The 24,804-nt window shown below is 35.5% G+C and overlaps 1 protein-coding gene across 2 annotated transcripts in view; it reads left to right on the top strand.

The window, feature by feature from the left end:
* ARIH1 (ariadne RBR E3 ubiquitin protein ligase 1) overlaps nucleotides 1–24,804 on the top strand; it is a 99,856-nt gene that overhangs the window by 51,588 nt on the left and 23,464 nt on the right. For both annotated transcript variants that reach the window (XM_061157922.1, XM_061157923.1), the window contains 3 exons: nucleotides 14,208–14,352; nucleotides 21,356–21,448; nucleotides 21,955–22,010. In XM_061157922.1, the coding sequence (XP_061013905.1) occupies nucleotides 14,208–14,352; nucleotides 21,356–21,448; nucleotides 21,955–22,010 (294 nt within the window). The remainder of the gene's footprint in view (nucleotides 1–14,207; nucleotides 14,353–21,355; nucleotides 21,449–21,954; nucleotides 22,011–24,804) is intronic.

Below are 24,804 nucleotides of genomic sequence, written 5' to 3'. Positions count from 1 at the left end.
ACTCGGCTTCTTCCCATGATCCTCCAGGTGAAGAAATCAGAGAATCAGAAGTGCAGCAATAACAAGTCTGTCTTTCTTTAAGGCCAACCTTTCCATCTGGGCTTAGATTCTATCATAATTTTCGTGGGGTGTTGCTTTCAGTATTTCATTTGTCATCTTGAACTGTCTCCTTTTCTGGTGTGTCAGTTAGGGTTTTTAACTAACTCAGTTTTTAAGGTAACTCAGTTTGTAAGCAAACTGAGAAGTTAAGTGGAAAAGACATTACATATTGAGAATCAGCCGTGAAGTCTGAGTTCAGGTAAATGCCAAACTATTTTAGTGGAAGAGCTGTTGCTGGTGCCTTAGGGCACAGGCATCACAGCTGGTAGCATCAAATATTGACTGTGTGACACCATGACTAGTAATTCTGCTATTGCAGTCTTTGAAAATTGAATATCTCCTTACCTCGAATAGAGTAAATTTCTCGTTGATCCTTCTTCAGTTCTCTGCTTGACAGAAAAACTGTGAATCACCCTGCATCTCCTAGGCACTACCTTCCCAGCAGGAGAGACTGAGAAAGTGAGTTCTCCTTCTTCCCTTTCTTTTTATTTAGTTACCTTCTGTCTGCTTTTCTGAGTCTTCTCTTTATTTCTTATATTACACATTAGAAGTATAAAACTTTTAAAGTGATCACCAACTTTTTGTGTTGCCTCAACTTTGGAAATGTTTCCTTTATCTGACCACAGGTCTTCTGTGGGTGCCAGTGTAGGCTGTTAGCTGTGCAGTTCTAGAGAGTTCCTTTGTTTGTTTTTTGTACCCATATTTAACCGGAACACTTGTGTCTGACTCTTCACGACCCATGTACTACAGTCCACCAGGCTCCTCTGTCCATGGGATTTCCCAGGCAAGAATACTGGAGTGGTTTGTCATTTCCTACTTCAGGGGATCTTCCCAACCCATGGATCGAGCTAGAGTTCCTTGTGTAGAAAATACCTCACTAATCTTTCATTCCTAGCACTTAACACAATTCCTAACATATATAGTGTTCGGTAATTACTTTAAATTCAGCCCTTTCTAGCTTTTGTTTTTCTACAGTAGAACTTTTATTTAATGTATGATATGCATATAAATCATACTTCAGTTTGTCAGGAGTTTGAGACAAATCCACCTACCACCACCACCCTGTGCCAAATTAAGCTCCTTTACAGTTAGTAGCAAGTAAAAAGTTGGTTACTTCTTTTCTTCAGCTCAGATTTCTTTTTTTATAGGTATGTTTTGTTAAATTTTAAAACTCATTGTAGTCAGTAATATATAAGGTGAATGTTAGTTAATAAGTTAACTGGCCTGTCTGAAGTGAGGAGCAGTACAGGTGACTGATGACTACTTTTAATGGACAGGTGTGATCAAGAATCTTAAAAATGGCTATCAATCTTTTCCACCCTGTGTTGCAAATAGCTTTTCACTTTTCATTCTGAAGCATTAACACCCATTTAGTAATTAAGTATGGGGGTTAGCCCTTGTATATTGTTATGATAGTATGTAGCTTGCCTTAACCACATTAATAATAGTATATTGTTTCACAGTTAACTGCTAGAATGTGAAAGTAAAGTTGATTTGTCAGATGGCAGACTTTTGTGATAGCATCCATCACTGTTCTACAGTATAGCAGAGATTTTCCTCTTCAGACAACTCAGGTGTTAGTGGGGAGCAGTGTAGAGAAAGCAACAAGTGTATTATCTTATTATTGCTATTGTGGTTAAGAATTTATTCATGAGATAGCATTTGATTGAACTTAGAAGGTCAGGGGAATGTGAGAACCAGGGTATTACAGGTTCAGAAAATAGTTGTGTGGGAGGTGTTTAAGGAACATGTGTTGAATGATAATTAAGATTTACATGAAGAATAGAGAGGAAATGATTGGATGTGTTTAGTGGAAAGTACATTTTCGAAGACCTTGAATGCTTAGCAAATAAATTTTGACTTTCCCACTGTTAAGTGGAAAGCCCTTAAAATTTTTATGGAGAAATGTAATATAAGAACTTTATTATAGGAAAAAACCAAACAATATGAGCTGATTGAAGGCAGGAAGACCAATTGGAAGACTGTTTCAATAATATAGATAAAAGAAAAATGTTGACTTGACTTAGGTTGGTGACAGTTAATTGAAAGCAGAGTATTGATGGAGAAGATGTGAAGGAGTTTAACAGAAAATAAAGAAGACTGGAAAACTTCTGGGAATCATTCCATCCACTAAATACAATAACAAAGAACATCTGATAATTAGTAAAATAAGAATTAGAGGGTTAAAACCCAAGAGAACATGGAAATCTAGACAAATGAGCCAAGTACCCCAGTCCGCTGTGCCCTAGAAGCATATGCTAATCCAGAAGAGGTAGCCAAGAGACTGAGCTGTGGTTTTTGTTGGCCTTTGGTTAGTGGGAAAAAAGTTGGAGTTCTCATCTCACCAAGAATGAGGATTAGGTAAACTAGCTCTCCTAAAGACTGAAGATAGTATTCAGGTCATCTGAGTGGCCCTGAAAACATCAAGCCTCAAAGTTGAAATAAGATGGTTCCAGACTGTTAGTGTACCCAGACTCCTGACAGAACCAAGTATAATTTTTTTCTAGGGAAAAGCAGCAAGGCCTCAAACTACTTCCTCAAATTATTTTTTATAATTAAAGTATACTAATTTGACATTCCATATATTAGAATTAGTCACACTAAATTAGTAAACTAAAATAGGTATGCTTTCATCAGGGAATTAGAATATATGAGCTGTCATACAGTTTTGGAAGAAAAAAAAGCTTATTAAACAAAATAAGCAAAATTAACTCAGTGAATTAGTTTAACAGCAGATTGGACACAGCTAAACAGGTTTAGTGTACTATTAGATTGGTGCAAAAGTAATTGAAGTTTTGGATCCTGAATTTTAAATCATTATAACTAGGCTCAAACACATGTTCGTATTTATTAAGCAAAATAGGAACTGTTACAATCAACACGTTTTTGCCAATGAGAAATAAGTTTGTTTATTCCTGTAGTGTAAAACTCCATGTCCTAGGAGTTGACGAACTCTTGGAAAGCCATTTTCTGCTTCCTGCTGGTTGTGGAAGTGTTTTCCCTGCAAAAACTTGTCGAGGTGCTTGAGGAAGTGGTAGTTGGTTGGTAAGAGGTTATGTAAATACGGCTGAGGTGAAACTGTAGCGCAGTTCATTCTGTTTTTTTTTTTTTTTTTATTCATGGATTTACATGTATTCCCAATCCCGATCCCCCCTCCCACCTCCCTCTCCACCCGATTCCTCTGGGTCTTCCCAGTGCACCAGGCCGGAGCACTTGTCTCGTGCATCCCACCTGGGCTGGTGATCTGTTTCACCATAGATAGTATACATGCTGTTCTTTTGAAATATCCCACCCTCACATTCTCCCACAAAGTTCAAAAGTCTGTTCTGTATTTCTGTGTCTCTTTTTCTATTTTGCATATAGGGTTATCGTTATCACCTTTCTAAATTCCATATACATGTGTTAGTATGCTGTAATGTTCTTTATCTTTCTGGCTTACTTCACTCTGTATAAGGGGCTCCAGCTTCATCCATCTCATTAGGACTGGTTCAAATGAATTCTTTTTAATGGCTGAGTAATATTCCATGGTGTATATGTACCACAGCTTCCTTATCCATTCATCTGCTGATGGGCATCTAGGTTGCTTCCATGTCCTGGCTATTATAAACAGTGCTGCGATGAACATTGGGGTGCACGTGTCTCTTTCAGATCTGGTTTCCTCAGTGTGTATGCCCAGAAGTGGGGTTGCTGGGTCATATGGCAGTTCTATTTCCAGTTTTTTAAGAAATCTCCACACTGTTTTCCATAGCGGCTGTACTAGTTTGCATTCCCACCAACAGTGTAAGAGGGTTCCCTTTTCTCCACACCCTCTCCAGCATGTATTGCTTGTAGACTTTTGGATAGCAGCCATCCTGACTGGCGTGTAATGGTACCTCATTGTGGTTTTGATTTGCATTTCTCTAATAATGAGTGATGTTGAGCATCTTTTCATGTGTTTGTTAGCCATCTGTATGTCTTCTTTGGAGAAATGTCTGTTTAGTTCTTTGGCCCACACACACACAGCAATCAGAGCAGAAAAAGAAGTAAAAGGAATCCAGATAGGAAAAGAAGAAGTAAAACTCTCACTGTTTGCAGATGACATGATCCTCTACATAGAAAACCCTAAAGACTCTACCAGAAAATTACTAGAGCTAATCAATGAATATAGTAAAGTTGCAGGATATAAAATTAACACACAGAAATCCCTTGCATTCCTATATACTAACAATGAAAAAACAGACAGAGAAATTAAGGAAACAATACCATTCACCATTGCAACAAAAAGAATAAAATACTTAGGAGTATATCTACCTAAAGAAACAAAGGACCTATACATAGAAAACTATAAAACACTGATGAAAGAAATCAAAGAGGACACAAACAGATGGAGAAACATACCGTGTTCATGGATTGGAAGAATTAATATTGTCAAAATGGCTATTCTACCCAAAGCAGTCTATAGATTCAATGCAATCCCTATCAAGCTACCAACGGTATTTTTCACAGAACTAGAACAAAGAATTTCACAATTTGTATGGAAATACAAAAAACCTCTAATAGCCAAAGTAATCTTGAGAAAGAAGAATGGAACTGGAGGAATCAACCTGCCTGACTTCAGACTCTACTACAAAGCCACAGTCATCAAGACAGTATGGTACTGGCACAAAGACAGAAATATAGATCAATGGAACAGAATAGAAAGCCCAGAGATAAATCCACGAACCTATGGACACCTTATCTTTGACAAAGGAGGCAAGGATATACAATGGAAAAAAGACAACCTCTTTAACAAGTGGTGCTGGGAAAACTGGTCAACCACTTGTAAAAGAATGAAACTAGAACACTTTCTAACACCATACACAAAAATAAACTCAAAATGGATTAAAGATCTAAATGTAAGACCAGAAACTATAAAACTCCTAGAGGAGAACATAGGCAAAACACTCTCCGACATAAATCACAGCAAGATCCTCTATGACCCACCTCCCAGAATATTGGAAATAAAAGCAAAACTAAACAAATGGGACCTAATGAAACTTAAAAGCTTTTGCACTACAAAGGAAACTATAAGTAAGGTGAAAAGACAGCCCTCAGATTGGGAGAAAATAATAGCAAATGAAGAAACAGACAAAGGATTAATCTCAAAAATATACAAGCAACTCCTGCAGCTCAATTCCAGAAAAATAAATGACCCATTCATTCTGTTTTGAAGCCTTGGTTGTATAGCGTGTGGTCAGGCATTGCCATGGAGAAGAATTGGGCCCTTTCTGTTGACCAATGCTGGCTTCAGGAATTGCAGTTTTAGGTGCATCTCATTGATTTGCTGAGCATACATCTCAGATGTAATGGTTTCACTGAGATTCAGAAAGCTATAGTGGATCAGACTGGCAGCAGACCATTGAGCAGTGACCATGATCTTTTTTTGGTGCAAGTTTGGCTTTGGGAAATGCTCTGCAGCTTCTTCACTGTTCAGCCACTGAGCTGGTTGTCACCTGTTGTCATATAAAATCCACTTTTCATTGCACTTCACAATCAGATCAAGAAATGGTTTGTTGTTATGTAGAATAAGAGAAGGCACTGCAAAATGATGGCTTACAGTCAGCTTATGAGGCACCCACTTACCATACTTTTTCACCTTTCCAGTTTGCTTCAAATGCCAAATGACCATAGAATGATTGACAATGAGTTCTTTGGCAACTTACCCCGTAGTTTTAAGAGGATCAGCGTCCATGATGGCTCTCTCGGTTGGTCATTGTCACCTTCCGATGGCCAGCCAATGCACTTCTTATCTTCAAGGCTTTTGTTTCCTTTGTATAACCTCTTGAACCAGCACAGCACTGTACATTCCTTAGCAGTTCCTGGGCCAGATGCGTTGTTGATATTGTGACAAGTTGTCTCCACTGCTTTATGACCAATTTTGAACTTGAATAAAATCACTCGAATTTTCTTTTTATGTCTAACATCATTTCTACAGTGTAAAATACTTATAAAATAAACAGCAAGTAATAAGTCATTAGCAAAAAACATAAAGCAAGAACTGTGCATTAAAATGATGTATAACATAACCACATTTATTTTAGAATGTATTCCAATATCAAATTGCAAATTTCAGTGGTGCAAAACTGCAATTACTTTTGCACCAACCTAATAGGAAATCAAAACACTGTTCAGAATTATGCACACACACTGATTGATGGAAAATAAACAAGAGAAGAAACATAAAAGATTCAACAAGAAGGTCTCCACTGAGTTTAGAAAAAGAAAATGGGGCAGAGGTGATATTTGAAGGTTTAGTGACTAATTTTTCTAGATTGGTAAGAGAATTTAACTGTTCCCATGCATAATAGTATTCATTGGAAGGACTGATGTTGAAGCTGAAACTCCAATACTTTGGCCACCTGGTGCTAAGAGCTGTCTCATTTGAAAAGACCCTGATGCTGAGAAAGGTTCAAGGCTGGAGGAGAAGGGGATGACAGAGGATGAGATGGTTGGATGGCGTCACTGACTCAGTGGACACGAGTTTGAGTAAACTCCGGGAGTTGGTGATGGACAGGGAGGCCTGGTGTGCTGCGATTCATGGGGTTGCAAAGAGTCGGACACAACTGAGCGACTGAATTGAATTGACTGATGCATAGTAAAATGCTGTTTTATTGATTCTAAGATGTAGTTTTTCACACCTTAGATATCTGTCTGAAATCTAAATGCATCTTTCAGTTGATGGCACCTTACAGTCCAACAATATTGATAATTTGACTTGTGTGAAAAATTTCCCATTTCACTTTCTGGTCAGATCATCAATTTTGGTGCCAAAGCATTTTATGAAATATGGTAAAAAGAAATTACATTTTAAAACATCATAGTAAACGTGTAAACTTAGACAATCATAAAAGCAGTAAGATACAAGAAAGATTACCTGCAAAAAGTGAAACTATGTGTGTGTATATATATATAATGTATGTAGAAGGAAAAATAGATAATTGAAAGTATATATTATATTCTTCCAGAGGATAGCTGACTTCCCAGTACTAAAAGTGGAAGTGATGGTAAGATGATCCCTCAGTAGATGAAAGAAAATAAGTGCTAATCTAGAATACTACCTAGAATACTGTAGTCATGGAAATGTGTTTAGAAACAGTGCTATCTTTTAAAATTAATATTAAAGTGGCTTTATGTTGTACTTAGCGTTTGTATTTTTTTAAGCCAGTATTTCACATTCTATCCATGTTTGTTAAAGTTTCAAATATTCATAAGTGCTATTTAAGCAACTATTTGAATGTTAAGGGAAAATAATTGTAGACTGCTGCCTAATTTGTGCTAAAACATGTATAAATACATGTAAAGTGCATGTATAAGAATAGTAATGAGCTAAGCATTCATCTTAAGTCTCAAGTTAATGAGCTAGATATGTCAAATAGAAAAAGAAGAACAAAATAAATTCAGAGAGAGTATGTACAAGAAGAAATACCAGGGGAGACTTTAATGAAATGGAAAAGAAACATACTGTAAAAGGGATCAAGAAGACAAAAGATGAGATTAGTCAAGAAAAGAAAGCACAAATTATCAGTAATGAAAGGAATATCCCTTTGAATCCTAAGATACTTTAATAAAAAAAGATACTGTTAATAACTAGGTTGAAATTTTACATGAAATGGATAAATTCTTAGGAATTTGCAATTTACAAAAATTTACATAAAGTCCAAGTGCAGATTGGATACACTGGAAACTTTGACCAACATTTAATGAGACAGAAATTCTCACCTTATAATACATAACTTTATATTCTTTTAGAGAACAGAAAAAGAGTTTGCTCTACCTTCTTGAAGCTACCACAACCTTGATACTAAAGCCCAAAGGAAAATTACATGTCAGTTTCTATCATATACATGGATGCCAAGGGAAACAAAAGCCCCAAATATTTGCACATTGAATCCAGCCATACATAAAAAGAGTTAATAATCCAGCATGGCCAAGATTTATCCCAAAATGCTAGGTTGGTTTAACTTGAAACAGTCAAATATGGTCACTTGAACAAATAAATGAGAATAATATTTCAGTAGATGCAGAGGAATAGTTGCTAAAAATTAGCAATTATTCATGACTTTAAAAAGAAACACCATTAGCAAAGTAGGCACAAAAGGAAACTTTCTTAATCTAAAAATCTATAAAAGCATCTGTAGGAGATATAGTTCATGATGAAATGTTGAATATATTTCCCTTTTATATGGAGTTCAAGACATGGGTGTCTGTTATCTTTGCTCATAGTCAACATTATACTGAAGGAGATCCTAGCCAGTAGTATACCAATAATAATAAAGTACAGTGGTTGTAAGGCAGGTACTAGACAGTTAGTAATCACTGATGTGAATGGTGTATATTGTAAATCCAAAGCAGTCTACAGATAAATTGTTAAATGACTTTAGAATTATAAAAATTTCTTTTTCAATTAGCAGCAATACAATTGCATATCTTTGACCCAGTAATTCCACTCCCAGATACATAGAGAAAAATAAGCATGTCTAAATTGAAAGTTATATGTAAGTGTGTTCATAGCATTGTTACCCATACCAGCCACAAGCTACAACAACTCAGGTGTCTATAGATAGGTAACTGTGGTATGTTTATATAATTCAGGAATGAAAAGCAAAGTAGCACAACAACTGACTATATAGATGAATCTTAAAAACATTATATTTGGTAAAAGGAAAACAAACTCAACAGAATACCTAGCCTCAATATGGTTCTGTTTATATGAAATTCAAAAACGGGCAAAAACAAGTTACACTGTTTGAGGGTGGATATTTAGGTAGTAAAATGGGGTAGTGATTACCTCTGGCAGGGAGCCAGCTTGTTACTAAAAAAGAGGTGTTTGGAGGGTTTCTAAAGTACTAGCGGTGTTCTAGCTCCTGACCTGTGTTGTATGATCCCCCCCCCCCCCCACCCCGATTGCCTTATTCCCTGAATTCTTATCACATTTAACATAAGTGGCTTTTAAGAAAAACTCATAATGACAAAATTATTGACATGGCAAACAATGATGCCAGTCATTTGGAATTCAAGAAGACGTATTAGTCAGCTATATATATATACTTCTATAACCAGACTTAGTTTTTAAGCTGTTATTGTTCCTGCCTTGAAATTTAATTCATATTACTTGATATATTTCTCATATTCAAGGAAAATGAAAAATTTAGATCTAAATATTCTGGAGAGTTGGCTGATTAAGTGCCAGTTTGCTTAACTATATTTCTGAAAACATACTGAATGACTTCCCTGGTGGTCCAGTGGCTAAGAATCCACACTTCAGTACAGAGGGCACAGGTTTGGTGCCTGGTTGGGGAACTCAGATCCCACAACTGCACACATAATGAATGAACAGAAAGAACTATAGGGTGAGGGTATATAATCCTTACTGAAGACCCTCTCATGTTGCTCTTCTGACTTTTTTTGCTGCACTGCACAGCTTGCAGAATCCTAGTTTCCCAACCAGGGATCTAATGATGTTCCAGCATTGAGAGCATGACGTCCTAACCCCTAGACCATCAGGGAATCCCCAGCCCTTCTAACAATCTTAATCTGGAAAAACCTAGGCCTTGTGAGAGATGGAGTGGGGATACTGAAATCATTATGCCCTTGCCCCACCAAAGAAAGTCCCAACTGAAGGAAAAGAGCAACACTGCCATTATGTTCTTTTCATCAGTATGATTTTCTCAAAAGGATAGTTAGATTTTGTAGGAAAGGAAGATAGTATTGTTCTACATAATCTTTGCAGTTGTGTACTGGAGTCAGTGAAGCAGAGAGAAACGTGTGTGTTAACTCATTAAGCAAGGTACTTGAACTAAATTGCCTTACATTGAATTAGTCTCTTTTTCTCTTGGTCTGTTTTGACCAGCAAGGATGTATGTAAAAGCCAGCAAACTGAAGGAACTTTCAAATATGTAGTGACCCAGGTATACAAAGTCTGAGAAGTTAAAGAATCCAGTATATTCTTGAGCATAGTAGTCCTTATAAAACTGTCATAATTAGCAGGTTGAAAAAAAGCTTCTTTGTTCTTTTAAGAAGATTAAAGTAAGCAATAGACTTTGAGATAAGGGATCAAAGATAAACTGCTGAAATAACAGAACAAGATGAAAAGGAAGCTGACAGAACTAAGGAGGGAAAAAAAGGGACAAGCAGTAATCTTGCAGAAGTTAACTCGTTATTGACCAGAGACATATTAATATGTCTTTTGTTACCTGAACATTACTGACGGGAGACCTTTCAAGTATTCACTTGCATAACAACTTGCGGGCCACAGGTGTTTCTGCAAAAATCCCCTGGTCAATAATGTATTGAAAGCATGTTGTCAATAGCCAGAAATAGAGCAGGTACTATGGAAAATGGAGACATGTAAGAGAAGAAAAGGACAAAGAAGGAATTAGTAGATGGTAGGTAAGGAGGACAAATGAACAAAGATTGGGTGTAAATCCAGCAGGTCTTAATAGCTAAAAGCTCTTGATATAATTACTACCTGAATTGGCATTTTGAAAGAGAAAGTTAAATGCTAAGATCAACCCTATAGAACTAAACTTCAAGAATGAAGAAACGTTGAATATATGTCAGTTGAAAAATAATTTGAATTATAAAATGAGAATTATTTTTACTAAAGACTTCAGTAACAACAGGTACCAGAAGAAATGGAGGTTGTCATGGGTAGGATTTTGGCTAAAATGAGCATTTGAATACAATTAAACATTTTAGGGACTTCCCTGGTGGTCCAGTGGTTAAGCATGCACCTTGTGGTGCAGGGAACATGGATTTGACCCCTGGTCACATGCCACAGAGGACTAAGCCCTTGTGCTGCAAGTACTGACCTCTTGCACCGCAGTGAAAGATCCTGCACAGTACAGCAAAAGATCCATGTGCCAAAACTCAGGCCCGAGGCAGGCCAATAAATTTTTTAAAACCCAACATTTTAATTATGTCTAAGTAATTAGGGCTGTCAGGCTTAGGAAATAGAAAGCAGTTTTTACTATTCTTGAAAGAAAAGCTATATAATGTAAAAACAATGTAATTAGTGAAAAAATTATGTAAAATGGTAATCAACTGGGAAGAGTTCTGGGAAGTTCCAACCTAAACTATAGAGTATAGGGTATTATATAAGGACAGTCAATGTATTATTTACAGTTGGCAAAATTGGTTTAAATAGCCATTTTAAGGTATGTCTATAAAAATAAATTAACTTCAGTGTCTTTCCAAATAACCATAGCAAAGTCTTTGGTGGACAGAGCATGTGATGAATAAAAATTTTAAATGTTACATTTCTGTAAAATGGAACTTAATTAAATGAACAAAATTTCTTGGCCTGCCTGCTATGACCAGCAATATGAGTTGATTTTTCACTTCTCCACTCTGTTTACCTGGGCTGTATTTGGAAGTTATTTGCCTTCTAGAATGGACCAAAAACTATAAACTATAATATAATATAAATAAACTATAAATATAAACAGAACAAACATAATTTAAATATAAATATAAAATATAATGTAAATATAAACTATAATATATTGCTATCTTTAAGAAATAGTCTTAAATAAAGAAATTCAGATTTATTATTAATTATCATTAAGAAGTTATTCTTTATTCTCTAAAAAGAAATTGACCGCTTATAGATACTAGGGCTACTACAGTAATAAAATAGTCCTCATGGGGTTTACATTCTAGTAGGGAAAACATAAAATAGTGATCACAGAAATGGCAATCCACTCCAGTATTCTTTTTTTTTTTTTTTACACTCCAGTATTCTTGCCTGGAGAATTCCATGGACAGAGGAGCCTGGTGAGCGATAGCTCACAGGGTCACAAAGAGTTGGACACAACTGAGCTACTTTCACTTTATCTTTCGCAGGAAAAGCATAAGTAGTGATTACAGGGTTAGTAATGTGATTTGTTACACAGGAGTACAAAAGACTGTGAGGATGTAATACAGGGAGCCTTACCTAATTGGAAGAGGAGGAACTGTCAAGATTTAAGAAGATAAGGTTTAAATTGATACCTTTAAGGTAGAAGGAAGTGTTTCAGTAGTTGAAACACCCTTCAGTAGTGACTAGCCATTTGGCTTAAAATTAAATGGAACCCCTGCTTTCTTCTTATTGCACAAAAATAATTTCCACGTAAATCAACGGTTTTAATGGAAACAGTTTAAAGGAAAGGCCTAAATCATGAGTGAATTTCTGTAGTCTTTGCATATAGAGATAATTTTTTTAAAGTTTATGAAGCCCGTAAATCACAACAGTGTTGCATGGTACATTCGCCTACATAAAAATTAAAAGTGGCAGTTAAACATCGTTAAACAATATTCAAAGGCAAGTTAGAAACTGGGAAGAAAGCAGTCTGTAAAACAAAGGATTACTCTTCATTTACATGCTGAACTCATAAACTGAATTGCAGTATCTTCACAGAAAAATATATTCAGCTTCACTGATAAAAAAGTACAAGTCTAGATATATTTCCCCCATCAGATGGAGCAGGATTTTAATCTAGGATTGTCTGTATGTGGAACATCTCTAAATATCTTTCAGTATAAGGTTGGTAAAGTGTATTATAGTATATACCTACAGAGAAATATTAATGCAACAGTGAAAAATAATGTAGCCCCATGCTCATGGACAAAGGTGTTGTTACATATCGTTTAGTGAAGAAAGCAGGTGATAAGCCTGGAATGTGAGATTATATCAAATGTGCACATGTCTATTTGTGTTTGCATAGAATGCTGTCTAGACTGTTCACCGAAGTATTAGTTGTTAATTTTCAAGTTTTGGATGACTGGAGTTTGTGTTTCCTTGTGACCACAATTTTTTTTTTTTAAATGAAAAACAAAGGGTTATTTGGTATACCTATTCATATTTAGTGTTTTCTTCATATGTTTCAACTTTTCAGATAAAACTTATATCTTATGTGTTTTTCAAAGATAACTTTTGTAGAAAAGCATTTGATTTATCTGCTCTGTATATTTTGATTAGCTGCATCATCAGAGACAACTTCATATCGTTCCACTTTTATATTAATATGTTGACATTTTGATTGCTAACACGACCATTTCATTGAAACATAATTGTAGTCAAAGCATTTATAAAAGGATATTTATTTGTCTTTAGAGAGTGATGGTGGTTCTCATGAGTGATGTTCTGGAGATGGAGTAAATGCTTTGACACAATGCCTGAACAAGACTTTCATGAAAACTATTGGGAAACTCTTTTGAGTATCTGTTAATCAGATTCCATGTTAACATTTTTGCTGATTAAATTGAAAGTTTTTTCTTTAATCTGTTGCTTTTCTGTGTAGAATATTAAGATATTTCAGGAGACCAAAGACCATGTCTTAACTGTGTTAATGGGAAACATTGTGCTAAGTATTTACCCCTATCTTCTGTCAAGAAGTTTACAGTTTAGTTGAAACTCTCTAGCCTAGTACTTGCAATACTATGCTTTTGATATCTTAGTGAACTACTTCTGTATATATACATACATACTTTATATGAAAAAATCAATATATAGATTATTTGATATAAAAACTTTTAAATATGTACTTTTTTGTTTCCTCCTTCTTCCCCTACCCTAATAAATTAAAAATTATTTTCAAAGAATATTTAGGAAGCAAGTCTTTTGTAGAAAGAGACACATGTAGTAGTTTCATTTTTAAATGATTTGTGGGATAAAGTATGCTTTGTGGGTAGTTTACTTGCTAGTATATTTAAACTGGTAGAACTAAAATTATTAATAAAATTAATTCATTGGTATAAAATATAGCCTAGCCTATTATATTAAAACACACTCTTCATAAGGTACCGCTAGAGATAATACAACATTTATTCTTAGATTTTAGGTGTTGTGCTGTTAATATACTAATATCTTAACTTCTCAGGATAAAAACAAAGTAAAAAATGTTAAAATAGCAAAAATTCTATCTGCTTTCCTATACATATACTTCTGTTTGCTACAGTTTGTAGCCATACAATACATTTTCTTTGAGCAAGAAAGAATATGGTCTTGGTTTAATTCACTTCCTTGCTTTTCCTTATAGAAAATCAGGTTTTTGAGAGCTCTAACAGTGTGCTGTTACAGGGCTCTCATCCTTTCTGTTTAAATAATGCAGGTACTTTGATGGAAACCTGGAGAAGCTCTTTGCTGAGTGTCATGTAATTAATCCAAGTAAAAAGTCTCGAACACGCCAGATGAATACAAGGTCATCAGCACAGGATATGCCTTGTCAGATCTGCTACTTGAACTACCCTAACTCGGTGAGTATCTGGCCAGCACTGCTGACTCTCTACTTCAGAGCGTAAATTGACTTTTCATTATTTCAACAAAGGCAGTTCTGGGAGTCTGGGATTGTAGCAGAGCAGTAACATCTATATATTAAGAATAAAGAAGAGTGAGAGTTTGTCTCTCAGCCCCTCCCCATCCCCATTTGCTTTTTAAAGCTGCAACTTGTCCAAGTTGTCATTGCACACCTAAATCTTTTTATTTTACCTCTATGGGAGAATTTTGTAATAGGTAAGCAGCAAATAGAATTATTTTTATCCAAATTAAAATAGATTTAAAACTAAGTTTTTAGACTATCCAACACACTTACAAAATGTCTTTAATGCTATTTCACTAGGGAGCTTTCAGGACTCTTCTTAACAAAAGATTTTCACACATTCAGATCCATTCCAACAGCGATTCTTTAGTACATGTATCCTTCCTAAAACCTATTGTATTTAGATGATTTACTTTGACTTATCTAGTGAAGAAATGTTATGCTTAAATAAACACAGTCTTCCTATGAAAGCACTTTATTAGTAACCATAGGAAAATTACATTTGTGGCCAAAAAAATGTATTTAGTTACTCAGAATTCACCTCTTAAGATGTTTAAAATATCTAAGGCTAATTTAATTCTCCAACAATTATAACCATCTTGTTCATATTCTCTACTGTAATAGTTCAGCAGCTTTTTCTAGTAATTAGTATATACCAGGTCTTTGTCTCCAGTATTATATATTTTAACGTATTGAAGGTTTTTTGTTATTAATCTTAGAATTTGACATGTGTACCTTTAAACATTCTCATTTGAAGGAAGTTGATTTGTTCGCACATATAAGTGCTTAGAAGAGTTTTAAAAGAAAGTTAATTATATGCTCTTAGAGAAGTGGAAAATCAGAGTTAAAATAATTTAGTAGGAGCATTTCTTTGGTGGTCCAGTGCTTAATACTCCTCATTCCCAGTGCAGGGGGCACAGGTTTGATCCCTGGTCAGGGAACTAAGTTTCCATATGCCACATGGTATGGCCTAAAAAATAAATCAATTGATTTAAATGTAAAATTTTCAGTCAAAAAATTTAGTAGGTAAAATATTAAATTGAATTTCCAGATTTTCAAGTCATTCTTAATTTATTTTCAAATTAAAAAAAAATTTTTTTGGCGTTGCCACGCGATGTGCAGGATCTTAGTTTCCTGACCAGGGATCAAATCCTTGTCCCCTACAGTGGAAACATGGAATTTTAAACTCTAGAGTGCCAGGGGAAGTACCCCATATTCTCAGTCACAGCTGTAACACTAGCTTTTTGGCTTTGGGTAATAAATGATTTAATCTGGCTGAGTCTCAGTATTTTTTAACCTTTCAAATAAATTGAATAAGATTGTTTCAGATTGCTTGTCAGCCTGAAACTATATTCATTTCTCTACTTAAATCACAATCCTAACTTAAGTATTTAAAAAGAGCAATCAGTACTGCTATTAAAAGTACATTAGTTTTGTGTTTTGGCCATTTTATTATGTTTCTTTAACAGATTCTCTTTACCAGTGGACATTTATATAGTGTATGTAGTTTATAAATGGTTCTATGAGGTAATACTAAGACTCAAAAAGTTTGTTCTGGATTATAAAAGGTTTCCTTACTCCTTGGCATTTCCCTTCCCGCACTCTTACAGCCAGATACTTTTTAGTGTAAACCTTAAATGTAAGTACTGAAGCTAGCTGCTCACAAATATCTGCTATAAATTTCTCAGTGCCCTTGGTATTGTCTGACAGTCTGAACAAATTAGAATTGAAAATCAAGTAGATATTTGCAGTGTAGATTGTGCTATACTTATAACTGATAGTGGAGGAAACAGTCTTCATTTATTCAGCAGACTCGACACAGTGCTAGCTTCAGAGAAAGTAATTGAAAGGTGAGTTTGGAATTAGCAATAAGAAGTTGACTGATGATCCTGAAAAGTAATTTTATGTATTATGGTAAGATGGGAAACCAAACTACATGAGCTGAAGAGTCATTGACTTGAAGGTGGGGAAGGAAGTTGAGGCAATAAACATAAATTAGTCTTTCAGAGGAAGTTTGGCTTTGTAAGTGACAGAACGAGAAAGTGCACAGCAGCATTGGTTGGAAGGTAAGTTAAAAGCGTTATGGAAACTGTGCCAGGTGTTAGGACAAAGTAATCTCGGTGAAACTGGGACTTCTTTTCTCACAGTTTTTGGGCTAATGAAGGATAATTTTAACCTTTGCAATTTTTCTAGTGAATGTCACCTGAGATTCTTTATTTAGGCTTTATTAATTGGATGAATGGTTTCTTTACTTACATTATTTACCTAACTCCCATGTATCAGTTTCCACTACTCTTCAAACACTGATAACTTGCCTTTTATTATTGTTTATCTTCAATATGTTTATCCTTCTAGAAAGCAACTTTGCTTTATATAGTGCCACATGAAAACAGGTTTTTAAGTAAATGCTTCTGACAGCTTAGTTTATATAATTGATACTTTGGAGCTATTTTGGGTGGTCTCTTATTTAAAAACAATTTCCTGAGATTTTGGAACACTTTTAAGTTCAGAGATTCCTTCTCTGTCCCCCTGCCCCCTTGGGTTGTGTCCAGTTCAGGAATTTCTTAGCCTTGGCAACAGTTACTTTATATAATAATATTATTTTCAATCAAAGCATAAGATTTAGCTCTACTAGGAAATATAGCTTGAGCTATCATATCTTTTTTATGAAGTAAATCATTTTATACTTTCTAAGAATAAGGTATATTAAATAGATAAAAGCAAAAGGAAAGATTGTGAGAGTTGCCACCCTCTTTTTGCTTTACCTTTGGACATGTATGTGTGATTTATTTCTCTAATTTATGTTGTTTAGTCTTGTTTTCTGTTTAATTAAAAAAGTTATTGGAAAGGGGAAAAAAACCTTTGTTTTTGTCTTTTTATCTTATCTTAAAAGAGCCCTGGTGTAAAAGTCCCCAAAAGTAGAGGTGTTACCTATAGAGATCACTGAGGAACCCTCGGGGCCTTTAGTCAGTCAGTCTTTGGGAAAAAGAGTCAAGCACGTGGGGATGTGTGTGTGGTTTTAGGTTATGAATAAGACATTCTAGAATTACTGATACGACTTTATTATATTTGTTCTTTATAGAATGCGCCCTCATTATAACATCAAAAATCGAATACTCTCCTTTAGTAAACTGGCAATGGGTTAATGCCAGAACTCCTTCACTGTTGTGAGTAGTAATAAGAATAGATTGTTTTTATTTCTCAGATCTTTTGTTTTTGGATGAGAGTATTGATTTCCCAAATATTTATCTTCACTTATTTTTGACTCAGGTAGAATCATTGTCACTCTCTGAATAGTAACATATTTTAACCTTGGTATTTTCCATGTTATTTGGTCTGTAAAACCAGTATCAGGACTCTGAACTATTTTCTTCCCCAGCTACTTTCCAAGTATATATTATATAGTTGGTATGCTATAATATTGTATCTTATTTGCATTTATATCTCAAAAGCAATATCAGGAATTTTGTAAGCATATCTCAAATAACAGCTAATTAGAAAATGTTATAGAATTTAAAATGCCGCTTTAATAAGAGCCACAAAATGAATAAAAGAGCTAAGAATAAACTTGGCAAGAAATATGAAAGACCTATATGAAAGGAAGGGGAGATAAATGAATGACAAGTATTTGGAAAGATAAAATATTAGTGAAATAAAAAAAAAAAAATATTAGTGAAATAAAGCAAAGAGTAGGTTGATGAGGGTAGAGAGGAAGCTAGTCTTACCAAATTCAAGAATAGGCAGTGCAGTAAAGCAGAATAGAGTCGAGCATTGTTTAGTTGCTAAGTCATGTCTGACTGTGCCACCCCATGGGCTGTAGCCTGCTAGGCTCCTCTGTCCATGGGATTTCCCAGGCAAGAACTGGAGTGGGTTACCATGTCCTTCTCCAGGCAATCTTCCTGACCCAGGGATCAAACTTGGATCTCCTGAATTGGCAGGCGGATTCTTTATCAATGAGCCACCAGAGAAGCCAGAGTCAAGTATATTTGTGGAGAATTTAATATACAACAGAGACAGCATTTCCTTTAAGGAGGGTTATTTAATAAATGGTGTTGGAACAACTCAAAGGCCATCTGGAAACTTAGATTTCTACCATACTCCTTGTATCAAAATTAATTTAGGACTCTTCTGGTGGTCCAGTAGTTAAGAATCTGCCTGCCAGTTTAGGGGACACAGATTTGATCCCTGGTCTGGAAGATTCCACATGCCATGGGGCAACTAAGCCTATGAGCTGTAACTACTGGAGCTCTTGCACCCTAGAGCCTGTGCTCCACAATGAGGGAAGCCACCGCATTGAAAAGTCCATGTACTGCAACTAGAGAGTAGCGCTGGCTTGCTGCAGCTAGAGATGCCTGTGCTCAGCGACAGAGACCCAGTGCAGCCCCCAGCCCCCCAAAAAAAGCACAACTTTTTTTTCCCCCAGGTTTAAAAATTTATTTGCACATATTGAAACAAAATAATCTTTTAACTAGTTTTTCCTTTGTATGTCTTTTAAAAAAAATTTTTTTTATTAAAGGATGATTGCTTTACAGAATTTTTTTGTTTTCTGTCAAACCTCAACATGAATCAGCCACAGATATACATATATCCCCTTCCATTTGAATCTCCCTCCTGTCTCCTGCCCATCCCACCCCTCTAGACTGATACAGAGCCCCTGTTGGAGTTTCCTGAGCCAAACAACAGATTCCTGTTAGCTGTCAATTTTATATATGGTAATGTAAGTTTCCATGTTACTCTTCCCACACATCTCTCCCTCTCCTCCGTTCTCTGCATGTCCATAAGTCTATCACAACTTTTTTTAACTTAAGAAGAAACTAATTTAGAGGCCATGGATTCTAAAGCTGATACATTTTGCTATATATGAACAAAGAGCTTCTGCACAGCAACAAAATGTATTGAAACTGGGAGAAAATATCTTCCACACTTAAAAACAGTCAATTTTCTAAATAAGTAAAAAAAAAGTACAAAAGCAATAAAAATTTAAAAAAAAATGTCCAGAGGAAAATTTGGCAAAATAGGTGAAGAAAATACACAGAAAAAGAAATATACAGCCTTAAATCTTTTTTCAAATTTTTAAGCTTCACTCAAAAGAAGAAATTAAAATCAAAACTATTGGTAGTTAGTTCATTTTCACCTTTACTGGCAAAGATCAAGGAGTTTAAGTGTTCTGGCATGGGTGTGAGAAGGCTTTCTTCAGTAGTGTAAATTGCAGCAACCTCTTTGAACAAGCTCTTTGTAATAATCAAAATGTATACTGTTAGAATTTCACTTGTACAAATTTTTCCTGATATACATTCATTTGATCACAAAGATAATAATGATAAAACCAAGATACAGAAGAGAGTTTGTGGTACTTCTACCATATATTGGAAATAGTGATTACTTCTGGGTAGAGAAGTAGAGGACAAGGTAGAAACAGATGGAGATAAGGGAGACTTTTTTTTAAACATAAACTCATATTGTTAAATAATTGTCTTTAACTATAGCCTGCATTATATTAATTTAAAAAGAATTAGGTAGTAAATATAGTAAAATATTTTTAAAGTAAAATATGATAACCATATTTGTCTTTTGAAAATGGAGTCCTCTACACTCTTAATACTACTTAAAGTACCTGCTTTTAATCTCCCATTATAGAATATAATAAGGTTCATTTAACCTGCCATCAAATTGAAAGTATTTCAAATCATATAAGTAGTATAACATTAGGCCAAAATGTTACTATTATTCTTATTATTCAAGTGTTACTACTATTCTGAAGAAGTATTTTGGTTTCCATAAGGTTTTATTTTCTAGGTTAGGTATATTCCAGTGCAGCTCCATGAAGTGTGGTATCTGTGTGGCATTTTAGAAATAACACCTTTGGGAGCTCCCTGGTAGTCCAGTGGTTAAAACTTGGTGCTTTCATTGCTGTGGGCCTGGGTTCAATTCCTGGTCGGGGAACTAAGATCCTGAAAACCAAGCAAGCAGTATGGCCAAAAAATAATAATAAAGTAACAGCTTTATTGAGATGTAATTCACATACCATAAAACTTGCTTATTTAAAATGGTCTTAAGCATAGTCACAGAGTTGTGTAGCCATCACCATAATTCATTTTCAAACATTTTAATAATCCTCCAAAGACCATTATCTTTTTATAGTCACTTCCTGTTCCCCTCAAGCTTGTTAGCCTTAGGCAACCACAAATCTACAAGTGAAATAAAAAAATATGTGGTGTTTTGTGATTGGTTTATTTCACTTAGAATGTTTTCAAGGTTTGTCCACATTATAGAATGTGCTTTACTGCTTTTTATGGCTGAATAATTTTCTGTTATATGGATATTCCACATTTTGCTTATTTATCAGTTGATGGACATTGGAGTTGTTTCCAGTTTGGAGTTATTGTGGCTAATGCTGCTGTGAACATTTGTGTACAAGTTTTTATGTGGGTATATACCTAGCAGTGGAGTTGCTGAATCGTTTGGTAATAACTTTTAATTTTTTGAGAAACTGCCAATGTTTTCCGCTATTCCTGTACATTCCCACTAGCAGTGTTTGAGGGTTCTGATTTCTCCATATCCTTGTCAGCACTTTTATTGTGTCTTTTTGATTATAATTGTCCTAGTGGGTGTGAAGTGGTGTCTCATTGTGGCTTTGATTTACCTTTCCCTGATGATTATGGATATTGAGCATCTTTTCATATGCTTATTGGTACAAACTTGTGTGCCTTTCCTAAAAATTATAAATATCTAATGTAGATTCATCTCTCATTGTTTTGTGTTTAATGAATTTGTGTGTATAGATTTTGCCACTTAGAAATTCGTTTTAGGAGCCCATTTAGTCCTTTCAATTGGACATTTTAACCACTATGAGAAACATGATCTGATTGGTTCTTATTGAGTCACTATAGTGATTCTTCTGATAATTTCTTTTGAAAGTCCATATATTATTTTTGTTGCAGTATTTCACTGGCCTTGAATGTGGACATAAGTTTTGTATGCAGTGCTGGAGTGAATATTTAACTACCAAAATAATGGAAGAAGGCATGGGACAGGTAAAGATGCCAATTTGTTCTTGAGTTTTTGTTGAATTTCTTTTAAGTGTTTAGACTGTTACACAAATATAAACAGGTAAAGCATTCTGGGTTGTGAATTACATGTGACTCTTTTTTCTAGGTTAAAACAACTAAAAGATAATTGAGATTTTTTTTTTTTTTCTATTTACAATGTGATATTCCAGTTAAAAATCCAGTGCAGGTAATGTTTTCTCAGCAGGCATTAACATTTGTATTTATCAGGATAAACTTATTGAGAATTTTTGTTATATCTCTTGCCTTTGCCAGTTAAGTTTAATCTTGAAAAACCAGTTGTTTGGGTTAGCAATTTTAGTTGCTTTATGGTGGCAAATACTCACATACAGGTTTCCTTTAAAAGAAAGGAAATGATTAAGGTCCTATAAATGTTAAGGTATCCTCAGAACCTAGCAAAGTTCCTGGCAGTGGTAAACATTCAGTAAATATTTGTTGAATGAAGACATAGTTTAAATTTCGATCTTTTCCAGACTATTTCGTGTCCTGCTCATGGTTGTGATATCTTAGTGGATGACAACACAGTTATGTAAGTACTTTTGATAGATTCTGCATGTTGGATATATATTAGTTGATTAAGCCAAATTAATTTTTGCTCAACACCACACCGGAGGTGAACATTTAAAGTCTGGAGAGACTTTCTAACCTACATTTCTTTGTAGTACACGAGCCTGTTTGTAGCCTGGTTGAATGCCCAGTCAGTGTCTTGTTAAGTTGGCAATGCGTGATAGCCAGATTTCAGCAAACCTTGCAGTTGGAGAATAGGTTATGTCAGTGTGGCAGTTGATCTTCTGAGAAGCAGAGCCAGGACATAGTTAAAAGAGGAGGGGCTTTATTGCGGATTGCATCTATGTAGGATGAATAGGAATAGGAGGAGTAGACAGACATGATACAGTTCTGACACCTGTTGAGAAAGAAGGAAGAAGAATTCAGTGGGAAGAGACTAAGATGGTGTGCATCTGTGAGGGTCTCTGTCAGGCCTATTGGGAACTCCAGTGCATAGATTTCCCACAGAGGAATACTTCGGTCAGCAGAAATGGCCAGGCCCTGGTACCAGTGTCACGCCCAGCCTCTCACTGGGAGCTAAGCAGGGGGGATGTGGCCTCATCTGGAACGCTGCTACGAATCTCAAAGGCACTGCAGCTGGAGGCTGTTGGCCAACTACTGGCCTTGTGAAAGGTTCCCTTTTGAAGGAGAGAAAGAAACTTGAAGAGGTATCATTAGCTCCTGTACATGGGATAAAATCGAGAGTTGCTTAATTCCTGAGTCAGTGCTGTTTTTATAACCTCAGGCAGCCTAATTGATTTTAGTCTAGGAAGATAAATAGATTGAGGGCCTGAATGATCCACACACAGGTTTTATAATTAGTCCTGGATAATTGCCTGTATAGAAGGGTATGTCTGCATTTAAGTGCTGGGATTTGAGAGTAATAAGAGTAAAAGCAGTCATGGGTTTTAGTGAGCAAATTCTTAACCTAATGAAGCCGTAAATTGACTTAACCAGCACAGTTCATAAAGCCACTGATTCCACTTTGTTAATCCCAACCTACTTTGGTTTACTAAAATACATTTACTCTTGTCAGCCTGTCTTTCAGTAAATCTTATTTCCATTAACCATATATGGTCTTAAAGTACCACTATCTTTCCAGTTGTCTTTATCTTGTCCTCTGGTACTTTAATTCTTTGTATTCTTTCATCAGTACAGGTCACTGTATCTTTTCATTCATTCCACAAACATTTACTCGGAGCCTGTTTTAACACATATACCTAGGAGAACAAATTAAGATACATTTCCTTTCCCCAAGAGGTTCCTAATAACAAAAGCATAGTTTACAGTTGATGCATACATGTTTGCCAAATCGTTTCAGTTGTGTCCAACTTTTTACGACCCTATGGACTATACCCCTCCAGGCTCCTCTGTCCATGGGGTTTCCCAGGCAAGAATACCGGAATAGGTTGCCATCCCCTTCTCCAAGGGATCTTCCTGACCCAGGGATTGAACCCCTGTCTGTTGTGTCTCCTGCATTAGCAGGCAGGTTCTTTACCATCACTGATATCTGGGAAGCCCATTTTATGTGTAAATGTATGTATAAAGTACAGTTACGTAGAAACACATTACCTAAAGAATTAGGGCATCTTAGGGAGAGATATCAAGGATTAAAAATTTTGTGTGGAGGGTAATAGTCTGTGAACTTCTCTTTGATGTATTCTGTCATGGCTAAAGCACAAAGTAACAGATTACTAGAGATGAGGATGAAAAGAGTTTGACAGTTTGAGTTTTGTCATATAAGGTTATTAGGACTGATGAGATTTGCATTTTAGAAATAACCTATGTAGGTAAAAGGAGGATAGTGTAGAGTAGGGAGGCATTTGGGCAGTGAGATGTGGTTAGAAGATTATTGTTTATAATGCCTGGTTAAATAAATAAATGTAAATCAACTTTAGATATTCTGACATTAAACATCTTTTTATGTTTATTTATTTGGCTGCATCTTAGTTATGGCACGTGGGATCTTCGTTGCAGTGATGCGGGATCTTTCTCTGTGGCCCTTGGACTCCATAGTTGTGTGTGGCACAGGCTTAGTTGATGCATGGCATGTGGGATCTTAGTTCCCTTACCAGGGATTGTCGAACTTGTGTCCCCGGCGTTGAAGGCTGATTCTTAACCACTGGACCACCAGGGAAGCCCCTTAATTATTTTTTCTTTTTTTAAAAAATATTTAGTTATTTGACTGCGCCGGGTCTTAGTTGCAGCATGTGGAATCTAGTTCCCTAATCAGGGATCAAACCCATGTCGCCTGCATTGGAAACACAGAGTCTTAGTCACTGGACCATGGGGGAAGTCCCATTATTTTTTTAATGATGTAAATTTCTCATAACATAATATTTATCTTTTTAACTAAAGTACGCAGTTCAGTGGCTTTTTGAATACTTATGTGATGTTGTGTAACCATCACCACTGTCTAATTCCAGAACATTTTCATCACCTCCAAAAGAAATCCCATATCGACTAAATAGTTACTCTTGATTCCCTCCTCTCCCTAGACTCTGACAACCACTCACCTTTGCTGTCTGCATGGATTTGCTTACTCTGGACATTTCATTTAAATGGAGTCATATAGTATATGACCTTTTGTGAATGGCTTCCTTCACTTAACATAATGTTTTCAAAGTTCATTCATGTTGTAGCATGTATAAGGACATCATTCCTTTTTATGGCTAAATGATGTTCCATTATATGGATATTCCATATTTTATTTCTCCATCAGTTCTTGGACATTTGAGTTTTTATTTTTTGTAGAAATCTTTGTTACTATTTGAATA

Source organism: Dama dama, chromosome 12 (assembly GCF_033118175.1).
Source record: "Dama dama isolate Ldn47 chromosome 12, ASM3311817v1, whole genome shotgun sequence".
Classification (NCBI taxonomy): domain Eukaryota; kingdom Metazoa; phylum Chordata; class Mammalia; order Artiodactyla; family Cervidae; genus Dama; species Dama dama.
Note: the sequence above shows the minus strand (reverse complement) of the source record. Positions and strands in the feature narration are given on the sequence as shown.